At 36.8% G+C, this 14,466-nt stretch overlaps 1 protein-coding gene across 1 annotated transcript in view; it reads right to left on the bottom strand.

Annotated features, from left to right (window-relative positions):
- KYNU (kynureninase) overlaps positions 1 to 14,466 on the bottom strand; it is a 114,988-nt gene that overhangs the window by 73,554 nt on the left and 26,968 nt on the right. Inside the window, 2 exon segments of the mRNA XM_059927124.1 lie at positions 3,228 to 3,310; positions 10,109 to 10,229. Of these exon segments, the coding sequence (XP_059783107.1) occupies positions 3,228 to 3,310; positions 10,109 to 10,229 (204 nt within the window).

The following is a 14,466-nucleotide window of genomic DNA, read 5'->3' as shown; positions in this document are numbered from 1 at the left end:
TCTGACGTTTTCTGCCAGCGTTCAGTGGGTGTTCTGTAGGAGCAGTTCCACGTGTAGATGTATTTCTACTGTATCTGTGGGAAGGAAGGTGATCTCCGCGTCTTACTCTTCCGCCATCTTCTCTCCTATATGTTTGTTAATCTAAATTTTTTTCTATCATTTCTCTGTTTTTGGAATAGAAGGGAGCATTTTCAGTTTGTACTTAATGTGTTATCTTAAACTAGAAGCCAATCTTCTGATCCTATAATATAACCACATAAAACAGAAATGTGTGTAGTGTAATGATTACTCAATAATAACTAGCAGCAAACAGAGCTTGTTGCTTTTGCTTGCAAGCCTTCAATGGAGTGTTTGTTTGTTTGTTTTAACTTGCTGAGTGGAACAGGTTACACATTCATGTAGTTCATAAACTAAAAACAGGTTTTCCTTAAAGTCTGGTAGTTTGGGGTGTGTTAAGCACCCGCTGTGTTCCCCACTGTGCATGTGGTGGGGTTTGTCGTGCTATGAAAACCCATGTCAGAACCTTCAGGTTGCCCAAATATCGCAGAGAAGACTTTTCCAGTCTCCTGCCTAGATACTGGGAGCTAAGTTAGCGTAGAGGTGGATAAACATTTATTTAACTCTGTTTTCACCAGGGAATATGTTATGGACTGAACTGTGTCCTCCCTGCCTTTACCAGTGAGATTTCAGTCTAATAGAGAATTCTAAGGACTAATTTTTAGTTGACTGAATACCTGAACTTGGGCAGTAGTCCTGCAACCTGGGCTGGGCCATCTAGGCCTGGTTCTCTACCATGTTGAGCCTTTCTGGGAAGCCAGCCACTTTGGGCAGGAGTAAAATGCAAAGTTGTTTACTGAGGATCTGGTTTGGGGGGGTTGATTGGGGCAGAAGACTATATTTATGCTGGGGTGACTCCCAGAAATACATAAGAAGAAGCTAGAAAAACAATGCCCCTAAATTCTTTGTGGTATGTTTGCAAACTGCCTTAGATTGCTTTGACTATAATAAGTTTGAATGTCTCCTTGCTAAACACAGTACAAAAGCTTGAGGTTTCCTCTCCCTCCTGCAGCCAGTACAGAGGATGTAAATGGTGGCTGAAGACTGAGTAAGCTTCACCTGATTGGTGTGGGTGCTGGTCTCTTGTCAAATGTGTCCCTAAACTTCCTTCTCCTCGCAGGCAACCCCCCAACCAAACATCTAAGATAAGAAGTGCTCCTTTCTTCCTCTTCTCCCTACATGGGGTTACCAGCAAAGCCAATACAACCACTGCTTAGATAGAGTAATGACTTCTGCAAATTCAAGGGTGTTCCTTCTCCCAACCTCTCCTCTTTCCTTCCCTTACAAACCCTCTACCCTAGACAACATCCTCCTCACCACAGCAACCCCCCCCCCCCAACCCCAGAGGATCTCTGCTTACCCTTCTAGTGTGGTCTGGTAATATCACCACCTTGAATGTGAATTGCTATCCTTATTGCCCCTTTTCAAGAAGAGCCAGCTGGCATGTTGTCAGGAAGCACTATTTAAAATGTGAATTGTTACAGAGCAAATGAATACTGTATAAGAACATTAAAAAAGAGAGAGAGATTTCTAGTGGTGGCCTTTGCTTTTCCACTTACAGAAGTTTCTTTCATATTTCTTGTAAAACAGATTTAGCGGTGCTGAACTCTTCTAGCTTTTGCTTATTTGTGAAACTCTTTATCTCTCCTTCAAATTTGAATGATAGTCTTGCCAGGTAGAGTATTCTTGGTCGTAGCTTTTTTTTTTTTTTTTTCTTCACCACTTTAAATATGTGACACCACTCCCTTCTGGCCTTGCAGAGTTCCTGCTGATAAGTCAGCTGACTGTTTTATGGGAGTTCTCTTGTATGTAATTACTTGCTTTTCCCTTGCTGCTCTTAAGATTTTCTCTTTCTCTTTATTTTTTGACATTTTAATTACAATGTGTCTTGGTGTGGACCTCTTTGGTTTGATCTTATCTCTGTGATTTCTGGACCTGGATGTCTGTTTCCTTTCCCAGGTTAGGGAGGTTTTCAGCTATTATCACTTCAAATAACTTCTCTGCCCCTTTCTCTCTTCTCCTTCTGGGACCCCTATAATGTGAATGATAGTACACTTGATATTGTCCCAGGGGTCTCTTAAACTGTCCTTATTTTTCAATTCTTTATTCTTTTCTCTGCTTAGCTGGAGTGATTTACACTACTGTGTCTTCCAGTTCACTGACATGTTCCTCTGTATCATCTAATTTACTGTTGATTCCATCTAGTGTATTTTTATTTCAGTTATTGTATTCTTCAGGTCTGTTTGGTTCTTCTTTATATTTTCTAACTCTTTGTTTAACTCCTCACTGTTTTCATCCATTCTTCCTAATTCATTGAGCATTTTTATAATCACTACCTTGATTTTTTTATTGAGTAGATTACTTACCAACACTTTGCTTAGTTCTTCTTCAGTTTCATGTTGTTCTTTGTTTGGAACATATTCCTCTGTCACCTCACTTTACCTGATTCTCTGTGTTTATTTGTATGTTTTAGGGAAGTTTGTTACATTTCCTGATCTTAAAGAAGAGGCTCTATGTAGGAGACTTACTATGGGGCCCAGAAGCACACTCGTCTCTGGTCACCAGAGCTATATTTCTTGTTTGTTTAATACCTTAAATTTCATATAGGATTTTAGGCAATGCTGAATAATCAACCCAATTAAACAGATAACTTTTTTTGAAATGTTAACACATTTACCATCTAAAACTATCTTGAATAGTTTTACCAAGAGTAGATAGAATTCACTTTAAGGAATACATTATATACCAAAAAACAGCATCAACTATATTATTTTCAACAGCACTCAGCCTAATTTTAAAAGATCACCATGAGTTAAGTTGAAATGAACCAAAACATACTGGTGTTTTAGACCTTTAGCAATGTTAAGGTTAATGTTTACTTTACCATATAATGAAACCTTAGAAAATTCATTTAAGTTGATTTTTATGAAACTTATTTAATTATAAATATGTGTGTTTCTCATTGGTGAGCAAATACTAGTCCTAGGATATATAAGAAAAAATAACATTAGCAATAAGTCTTAATTAAAGGCATGCTTACGCCTTAGTATTATGGATTAAAATAGAAAATCAGGATGTTCTTCAATAAAATTTTTACCTTATAACCTATGTTTGTAACTAAATGATTATATCTTTATGATTCTTTTGGAAAAAATTCATTGTATACTTACCTACAATGTCAGTCATAAGTCCTGAAATAGTCTCATCTCCTATAATCCAAGGACGTTTCCCTACATCATGACCATAGGCTCCCCTGAAATTGAAAAGGGAGATAAACAATCTTAGTTTATGTGTGTGTCTGTGTGTATCTGTGTGAGTGTGTGTGTGTGTGAGTTTTCAAATATCAGCATTAGCAACTGGACATTTCTGAATGAGTCTTCGTAGTGTTTTAATAAAAAGCATGCTTTTTTGAAAACCAAAAGTAATACTTGAGAACTCTGCTTTTTAACTTGTCACTTTAAAAAATTTCTTTGACTTCCTTTTTGTTGGGGAGCGTAGGGGTGATTACCCATATATTTCATTATTTTTCTCTATTTTGGAGTCTAAGATGTTATTTTTTTCTCTTTTCTTTTGAAAATTTCAAGATTATTTGAATACCTTACTTGTATACCATACCATATAGTTGTACCTATACTAAAACATATTAACTGTTATTTGAGGCTAGAGATTAAAATGATTATTAATTAAAATTTAAAATATAATTACAATCTGTAAATTAAATAGAAGTGTATAAAATGTGACTATACTCATGGTAACATTTTAAGTAGATAGTAAAACGTGGCAATAATCAAAGCCAACACTATTTCTTGACCTATTTTCTAGCAATTTCATCTATCATATTCTAGCTCAATTTTATTATTCTAGTAAGTATCCCAGTAGGCATAATGGAAAAAACACAAAATACATAAGAGAACTTCAACTCTCTAGTAGTTTCTGTCAAATGAGGAGGCAAAATATTTGAAAAATATAGGAGAAGAAATTAAAACAAAGGATTAAGAAGGGAGTGACTTTGTGTGCTGTTACAAACATATCTTAGGAAGCTTTGATTAAGATTGTTCTTAATTCTTTTGGAATCCAAAGACTATGTAAACTTGGAAGAAAAGAATGAGCATGTGCTCTATGTATAGTGCTAATTGTGATGAATACATACTCTGAAATTAAGTAAGCTGGCAGTGGTGAGCTGGTAAACCTTCTCTCAGAGGTGAAGGGTAGCAGAACACACTACACTAAAATGTAGCATGGTGGTATATTGATCATCTTGAGCTGTAGGCACTTGAAAAACAGAAAATGCATGGAGAAGCTTTCTCTGAACTTCCCTATCTGCCTAAAGACAGATCCTTCAAAAGGAATTCAGTTGTCATAAATCCCCTCCTCAGGAGTTTCATCAACCAGGGAAAATTGATTCTTAGCACAGAAGAGATTAGAAGTCAGTGACACCCCAGACAAACTTTGTCACAGACTATGCCTCTTATCTATTCTTCAAGGACCATCCTTCATAGAAATCCTTTACTCTCCTCTAAGAGGCCTTCATCTCTCCTCCTCTTACCCTATTAACATGGGATTTAATCTTGAATTCTAAGCCACTTTTGGGAGTTACTCATTTTTCCCTGGGTATTTCCTATGTATACATGAGGTATTCATGTTAATACACTTCTGTTTGTTCTTATCTTGTTAGTCTTTTATTACAAGCTCTCAGGTAAAAACTCAGTAGGGTAAAGGAAAATATTTTTTCTCCTCCACGGAGCAGTGGGGAACTGGAAGGGAGGAGCCCTGTTTTTTAGCCCTTGCTGTTTTTTGTGGTATGACTACCCCCATTCACGTGGCCAATTTGGTATCAACAAAAATCTTGAATATTTAGCAGTTGGCTCCATCACCTGGGATGAGACAGGTTCAGGGCAATACTGGGCCTGAGGCTACATTTATTAGAGGTTTATAGGGCCTAATTTTCTACTTTTATAAAAGTAAATGGGTTACAATATGTAACTTAAAGGATTGCTATGAAAAGCAAATAACATGTGAAAGAGATTGGTACATGGTACCCCTTTTCTGAGTCTTCTTTCCTAATGAAAATCGAATGTTAAAACTCACTTCACCATCATGAAGTGTAAAACACAACTTTTAAACTAATATTTCAATTACCATATAAACTGAGATGAAGGAAGAAGACTTCCTTTGAGAATAAACATAGACTATAAGAACTAAGGAGGAAAAGAAGGGCAACTGTTAGTGCATATTATTCATATTATTATTAGATAGCCTGCAGCTTGCCTCTTTCTTGACTTCCAATATAAATACTAAAGACAAAAATCATTATCATTAAATAGTATTTAAAGGCAGATACTTGGATACTTTTTAATTTTAATCATATAGAGCTCCATGGCCTTGCTGATAGCACAATACATCTTATTACATTTAGGTAGTAAAATTCTGTTCTGCCTCAGAGAATTTATATCTCAGAATATGATGCCACCTACTTCTCACTCTGGTAGACACCATGATAATAATCTTTAAGGATACTTTCTTCTTGCAATGCTTTTGTCATCTTCCTCCCTTTAAAATATCACACGCAGAGTCATCTTCTTCATTTTGTCAGTCTCCTAGCCTGAGATAGTGAAATGTATTTAGAAAGTTTTACCCAAATAAACTCAAAGTAAAGTGGCCTGTCATTAGAAAGAGCTGATGTGGATCACACTGCAGTCATAAACGTACATATTCAAGTTAAGAGAAAGATGATGTTGTTCTCATTCAAAACTGCTTAAAATAGTTGCAGTGTAGCTGCAGTCTTCTTTTACAAATGCTGGAAAGGAAAAGAGAGCATAGGAAAGCATTCACTCACTACCATAGCATCAATCATTGCCTGAGTGGGCTGTTCTCAGAGAAGTCTACAGAGCAGTATTTGCTCAGAAAATTAAATTTCAGAATATAAAATCTAATTAGGACGTTAATAGAAATGTGGATCCTCTTTGAAATACGACTATGCTTTAACCATCCTACAAAATGAAAAGTGGCCCTGCTTTTAAAAGCTCCCCACAATAAGCGAATAAATAAGACTTCACAGTCTTCCTTAATGATATCACAACTTTTTTTCTGTGACGCAATTGTTGATTAGCCAACAGAGATGTCAGGAAAAGCTCTGTCACATGTCATACCACGTATTTTCTTATTCATACTGAAGGGTGGCAGAATATGCCACACTAAAACTGGCCTCTTTGGCATAAGGATTATTTTGCACAAAGCACAAAGAATGCACTTGAGGGCTTCCTTGGTGGCGCAGTGGTTGAGAATCGCCTGCCAATGCAGGGGACATGGGTTCAAGCCCTGGTCTGGGAAGATCCCATATGCCATGGAGCAATTAAGCCCATGTGCCACAACTACTGAGCCTGTGCTCTAGAGCCCACGAGCCACAACTGTTGAGCTTGGATGCTGCAACTACTGAAGCCCGCGTGCCTAGAGCCCGTGCTCCACAACAAGAGAAGCCCGCGCACCGCAACGAAGAGCAGCCCGCTCTTGCCGCAACCAGAGAAAGCCATTGGTAAAATATATAATTTAAAATGTTCTCAAAAATTATTTAAGTTTATTGCCTATCCATCCTAGCAGACCCACAGTGAACAAGCATATGATATTGTTGTTTCTTATTGTTTATGGTAGCTTCTTGCTGATAACTAATTATTATATATCAAAGAGTGAAATTACCCTAAAAGTTTTCTATTTCAGAATATTAAAATTATCTAAATATTATCATTTCACCAAACAAATAATATATTCTCCAAAGTAAAGTGTTATTAACCTACTTTAGAAATCACATACAGTTGAAAATGACTTTGGAAAATAATGATAATCATTTATAAAAAACACAGAGGTAAGTATTTTATTTTCATAGTTTTGCCTTAACTAACTTGAAGTTTTAGAAGAAATCATTTGGGTCCTAATATATTTCTAAGTGTGCCTGTATCCTTGACTTTTCTTTAGTATAAATAATCAAATATGGTAGCCATATGAATTATAAGATTGGATGGCATTATGACCAGTGATGGTTTATTTTGTAGATAAGTAGGTAGTATGTCTACAATAGGCCATAAAACATGATGACGTAGAAGATGAAAACCATGAGCCAAATGGCATGTCCTACATTATAGGTCATGGATGGCCAGAGACTTGATATCAATATCCCAGAGTAATATCTTGCTTAGAGCACTCAAATTTCTATGTTACTGTTAAGATTATAAATTTTTAATATTATTTTTTTTCCGTTAAGCAACTAATTTCAATGTGCATTAGAGTATTTAGTGACTGTGTAGCTCTCTTTGACTCAGTGCTTCTCAAAATCTCTCACTGGTCTAGAAGAGGGGGAGGCACTGGCCTGGCTTGGGTATCAGCTAAGAAGTAGGGCAGAAGTGGGGTTGGAGGAGATGAAGAGGAACAGATAATCAGATAAAACTCACCACAGTAATGGGAGGCCCTGGATCTAGAGGCAAATCAAATATATGCAGGGGAGATTTAGTACAAAAACAAAAGCAATAGCCAGAAAGGGAAGTGAAGGAACCAACAGGCCACCAGAGTGGCATGAAGATTACTTTAAACTAAAAGCACGTGGACAAACAGCAGCCTAAGAAAGAAACATTATCTAGACTTAAGGAAGGCCTCCTGAAAATGCCATTGCCATTGACCCACCCACCGTCAGAGAAAAATGACGCTTAGCACTAAGAGTTACAAATTTACTTTCCCTCCATCTTCCTCTTGGGGGGCTTCCAGCCTGGAAAGATACTGCCCATTATCATCAGGATGGAAAAGCCCAACAGAACCTTCCATACTTTCCTACTGAAGCCCTAAAACTCGCCCCTTTTGTTAAGTTGGTTTTAAACCTTTACTCTGGCTGATCAGTGAATCACTGTTTGTAGAGTGCTTCTGCACACATGTGAAATAAACTTTTCTCCTGCTAATCTGTCTGTTGTCAATTAATTCTCAGGCCCCCAGCCACTAGAATGTAAGTTGGTAGAGGAAAAGTTTTCCTCCCAATACAACCTTAGCTGGAAAAGGCCAGAGTGGAATTTTAAGCTAAATATTTAGGAGCAAAAAGTAATGAACAAACCCATTTGAGATGAAAGATCAAGGGTGGGATAGGGGAAAACAGGATTGCGATCATGCACCTCAAACACCACTGACATCGGGCTGGCAGGGCTATGATGTTGACTGGGCCACCACAGTTTACAGCAAAAAAGACTAAATAAAACAAACTAGCCCCTAATCTTTTTCTCAGAAGAAGTCTTTTTAAAATTTAGTTTACATTGCTTGAAGTATTACAGTGCACCTCCTTGCTAAATTGTCTGTCTGATGAAAAATAGGTAGAAGGGTTTAAGATTATGTAATTTTCTGTTGTCACAAGGTAAAATATAAAATTGAAAGGTAACAACAATAGAAGGGCATTATGACAGAGAGGCACTTTCCTGGAACATAACTGGAATACAAGTCTTGAGAATAATCAACCAGTCTTTTAATAAAGTAGGATAATCATAAGAATATGAATAGGATAGAAGAGCGGCATCTTTTTAAAATACCTGACGGATAAAAATGTACAGTCTTGCTGAATGAATATCCAAGAGTCAAGGACGCTCTCCAAAGTTCAAATTCAATCTAATTCTTTGCTATCTTTTACGTTAAGGCCAAAAATGAATATTAACCATTTTTATTAACTATGACCCTCATTTTTTAAATACTAAAGCCTGCTAGTGCAAAATGCTTCCAAGTGTGGTGATATTTATTTTTCAATTTATGCATAAATGTTATGCAGATAAAGTTATAATAGGCCTAATAAACTATATCAAACTCTATTATTCTTGCATTGAGTTGTGAACTTACATTCTTAACCACTTAAATTAAGAAACTTTGCAGTGTTATCTAATAGCCATGGTAGTAATCATTGGCATAGTCAGTGTAAACTAAACTTTATAGAAGAGGTTTTGGTCCCAATGTAAAAGACCACTGGCCTGAAGAATATAGAAAGCTGGAAAAGACATTCTGAGTTTCTATAAGAACCAAATATCTTGCTCAGAATTCTTATCTGGTTTGGTTTCATCTTCCTGAATTTTTTTTTTTTTTTTTTTGCTGTCCTTCAGGTTTAGCTTCCCCTTCATATCTATTTTTCAGATTCTGAGTCAAAAAATATTTTTAAAATAGTTATACTATTTTTAATATTTTAAATATAAAATGTTTAAATAGTTAAAAATATTTTCAGTTTCAGCTTTATCAGTAATCACTGGGGAAGGATAAGAAGTACATAAGATTAGGTTATTTTCCTTAAGGGATTTACAATATAGCTAAGAATATGAAATTAATGAAAGTAGATACCTCTAAACTGCGTATTGTAGAGCACTGATTATTAATGCAATAGACATTCAGTGAGGGCTAATCAGTGGTTGAGAAGGTTGATATTAAAGAGGGTAAGCACTGAGGTAAGCAGAGAGTATGAAGGGTTTCATAAGCAGAAGAGTAAAAGCAGAACATAAAAGAAGGAGAAAAAAATGAATCCTAATTTAAGATTCCTGCATGGTTAGCTAAGCCCAAATGGAGCATCTTCTCAATAAACATGTTCAGTTTGGGGAGGGAAGCACCTTCTGTTCCACTCAACCTCCTGTCCCCACCTCAACAATTCTTATTTTCTTATTTATAAAAATTAGTGTAGTAGAGTTTAGCCAAGAACTATTCATGAAAACACTGAATTGAATCCTAAATATTAACTGCCTTGTTAACCATTTAGAAAATAAAATAAAATAATTGCATATGATGTAGATGTGTCAATTCAAGGGAGGAACTTAAATTTTTAAATATTTCAAAAGTGTTACTATTGATTCTGCCACTAACTTGCCATAATACCTTATTTGCTGATCCTCAGTTACTTCATCCAGTATTGAATGACACAATCCCTCAGGTTCCCTCTGCTGTAAAATTCTAAGATTCTACTATACACCTTTCCAAATATTAGACAACCTGGCGTGATTTTTAAAATTCTTATATGAGATGTTGAATGATTGATAGCTTTTGAAATAATACTTACATTTTGGCCCACTTATCTAGTTCTTCTTCCAGATATGTTTTAACCGTTTTTGGTTGAAGCCCAAGAGAATTTCCCAAGAAATAGATGGCTTCTTCATCCTTATTCACTAAAGATAAATCAACTGAAATAGAAGAAAAGGAAAAAAATGCTTCATCAACTAATTAACATTCTTCCATTTGGCATTGTTAATCCACTACAAACAATGAATGTAATTAACTCCAAGAAAGATGATACATATCTTACAATTCCTCCCAAGGATAACATCAGGTTCTCTGAAAAATAATCTTTTACATTTATATTTTAAAATACAGTTTAAACAGATAGATGCTTTTGTTGATCTGTCATATTTATAATGCTCCACAAGGAAATCTAGATTAACAGCTACTCCCAATCATAAATAGCCAATAGAAAAGAGTTAAAACCAGAATTTTTACAAAACTTATATCAGCCTATCTAGTCATAGCAGAAGGTTACCAGAATTTACACAAGTAATAATCCTGGTGTTATAGATCAGGCAAATTAAAAAAATCTAAATGATTATTTATATATCTGAAGTAGACATATTGAATTTATAGATTTTTGTTCTCTTTGTATGCATATAATATTAATACCTATGTAAGTAAAGATTGTTCTCTATATCTACTTTTTATTCAAATAAATCAGAACTTTAGTGATTTGTTTTATAATTCTTCCTTGATTGCAATAAATGCAATTTCATTAGCAAACCAATCTATATGCTTAAAGTATTTTCTAGAAATGCACAAGTTTATAATTGTGTTCTACTAAGTTTTATCTTCATTCTGTGGGAAGAAAGATTAAGCTTCTTACTGAAATTTGAATCATTTGGTAGTATACTTGTCTTTATTTAGACTACTTAAATCTTTGCAGGCTTTTTAAAAGCATACCATCTAATTCAACCTACTTTTATAGATCCTGTGTCACTTTTTCATTGGCATTTCTTAAGTCAGACCCAATCAAAGAGGTGTAAATACTGTTCACACATTTAAATTGGATTAATTAACAGTTCTTTGTCGATCTAGAGAACAAATATTGAAGGATTTTATTTAGAATCCAGAGGTTTTTAATTGGTGTACCATGGCTCAAATTTCAATTAAGCATTCAAATAAGTAGTTTAAAGACTAAACATGATCTGTGTTTGTCAGCCCTATCAACAACCCAGGAAGAGGAGGCAACCACCCAGATCTCTGCTCCCATTTTTTTTTGTCTTGTTCTTTCATTGGTGACACTTCTACAGATAAATAAGTATTGGGTTACTTTTACTTAGAAAGTCATTTTTAAAAGGTGTTTGGTGTGAAAAAAAAGCAGAATTGTAAACTCAATTATCTCATCTCATGCCTCCCCAAAGTGTGGTTCTCCATCTTCAACTATTTTCCTTTTATTTGGTTGAGTTTTGTTTTTTTTTTTGTCTCAAAGCATATCAAATGGCACCATGTGAGCATTCAGTTGGCATTATGTAAAGAGGTAGAATAGAGTATCAAGAAAGTGCTTTGGTAATTACCCACAAGAATGAAGAGATAACACACCACTCTCCAACCTAATGCCATCAGATCTTTACAACATGAAAGACAAACAGGAATTTAAGCTGTGGGGGCCTAGGCTTCTCTTCTCTGAAGAATGGTAAGAAAATTTCATATTAAAAGTTGGTACTCTTGGCAGTCATGGGGTTCAGGACATGCTACCTCAAAATATGGCGCCTTGGACTTCCCTGGTGGCACAGGGGTTAAGAATCTGCCTGCCAATGCAGGGGACATGGACCCTGGTCCAGGAAGATCCCACATGCCGCAGAGTAATTAAGACCGTGTGCCACAACTACTGAGCCTGTGCTCTAGAGCCCACAAGCCACAACTAGTGAGCCTGTGTGCCACAACTACTGAAGCCCATGCACCTAGAGCCCATGCTCTGCAACAAGAGAAGCCACCGCAATGAGAAGCCTGCGCACCACAATGAAGAGTAGCCCCTGCTCAATGCAACTAGAGAAAGCCTGCGCGCAGCAACGAAGACCCAAAGCAGCCAAAAATAAATAAACTAATTTTTTTTTAAAGTATTTAAAAAAAATATGGCACCTTGGCATATTGGATGTTTTAAGCTGAAGGAATGTGAGAAATGGCTAGTGTAGGAAGAACTTTCTGACCTTCACCTAACCAAGTCATAAGATGCTCACATCATAAGCTTCCAGCACACCCTGGGAGAAGATGTGACTAGTATCCATATCAAATCCAGTTCTCCCACCTGCATTGGGCACACACAGTCTGCATAGAGATGCTCCCACCTAAGAACATCCCTTCAAGACCACAATAGGTAACTGTTTCATGTAAATTCATAGAGGCAAAGTTAAGTGAACTGAAAATTCAGAAGAACTACCCACAATTGAAAGAACAGGAGAAAGCCATTGAAAAAAGTAATAAAACATAAATAAACAATTTACCAAAGAATTCAAAACATTGATAATAAAAATGTTAACTGAATTAGAAAAAAATAATTGATCTAAACACTGATATTTTAACAAGGAACTAGAAAATATAAAAAAGACCCAATCAAAAATAAATAATTCAGTAGCTAAAATAAACACATTAGAAGGAATGAATAACAGACTAAGTGATACAGAAGAATGCAAAAGTGATCTGAAAGATACACTAATGGAAATCACCCAGTCAGAACAGCAGAAAGAAAAGTAAATTTTTTAAAATGTGAAAGCAATTTAAGAGATATCTAGGATAACATTAAGCATTCCAATATTCACATTATAGGGATTTTAGAAGACAGAGAGAGAAGGGGATCAAAAATGTATTTGAAGAAATTATAGGGATTGGTTCAAGATGGCAGAGTAGAAGGACATGCTATCACTCCCTCTTACAAGAACACCAGAATCACAACTAACTGCTGAACAGTCATCGACAAGAAGACATGGGAACTCACCAAAAAAGATATCCCACATCCAAACCAAAGGAGAAGCCAAAATGAGACAGTAGGAGGGGCACAGTCACGATAAAATCAAATCCCATAACTGCTGGGTGGGTGACTCACAAACTGGAGAACACTTATACCACAGAAGTCCACCCACTGGAGTGAAGGTTCTGAGCCCCACGTCAGGCTTCCCAATCTGGGGGTCTGGCAACAGAAGGAGGAATTCCTAGAGAATCAGACTTTGAAGGCTAGTGGGATTTGATTGCAGGACTTTGACAGGACTGGGGGAAACAGAGACTCCACTCTTGGAGGGCACACACAAAGTGTGCTCAACGGGACCCAGGGGAAGGAGCAGTGACCACATAGGAGACTGAACTAGACCTACCTGCTAGTGTTGGAGGGTCCCCTGCAGAGGCAGGGGGTGGCTGTGTGTTGCCATGAGGACAAGGACACTGGCAGCAGAAGGTCTGGAAAGTAATCCTCGGTGTGAGCCCTCCCAGAGTCTTCCATTAGCTCCACCAAAGAGCCTGGATAGGCTCCAGTGTTGGGTCGCCTCAGGCCAAACAACCAACAGGGAGGGAACTCAGCCCCACCCTTCAGCAGACAAGTGGATTAAAGTTTTACTGAGCTCTGCCCACCAAAGCAACAACCAGCTCTACCCACCATCAGTCCCTCCCATCAAGAAACTTGCACAAGCCTCTTAGATAGCCTCATCCACCAGAGGGCAGAGAGCAGAATCAAGAAGGACTACAATCCTGCAGCCTGTGGAACAAAAACCACATTCACAGAAAGATAGACAAGATGAAAAGGCAGAGGGCTATGTACCAGATGAAGGAACAAGATAAAACCGCAGAAAAAAAACTAAATGAAGTGGAGATAGATACACAACCTTCCAGAAAAAGAATTCAGAATAATGAGAGTGAAGATGATCCAGGACCTCGGAAAAAGAATGGAGGCAAAGATCCAGAAGATGCAAGAAATGTTTAACAAAGACCTAGAAAAATTAAAGAACAAACAAACAGAGATGAACAACACAATAACTTAAATGAAAACTACACTAGAAGGAATCAATAGGAGAATACCTGAGGCAGAAGAACAGATAAGTGACCTGGAAGACAGAATGGTGGAATTCACTGCTGCGGAACAGACCAAAAATAAAGAATGAAAAGAAATGAAGACAGCCTAAGAGACCTCTGGGACAACATTAAACGCAACAACATTCACATTATAGGGGTCCCAGAAGGAGAAGAGAGAGAGAAAGGACCCGAGAAAATATTTGAAGAGATTATAGACGAAAACTTCCCTAAAATGGGAAAGGAAATAGCCACCCAAGTCCGGGAAACGCAGAGAGTCCCATACAGGATAAACCCAAGTAGAAACATGCCAAGACACATAGTAATCAACTTGGCAAAAATTAAAGACAAAGAAACATT

This window comes from Balaenoptera ricei, chromosome 7 (assembly GCF_028023285.1).
Source record: "Balaenoptera ricei isolate mBalRic1 chromosome 7, mBalRic1.hap2, whole genome shotgun sequence".
NCBI classification, from domain to species: Eukaryota; Metazoa; Chordata; class Mammalia; order Artiodactyla; family Balaenopteridae; genus Balaenoptera; species Balaenoptera ricei.
Note: the sequence above shows the minus strand (reverse complement) of the source record. Positions and strands in the feature narration are given on the sequence as shown.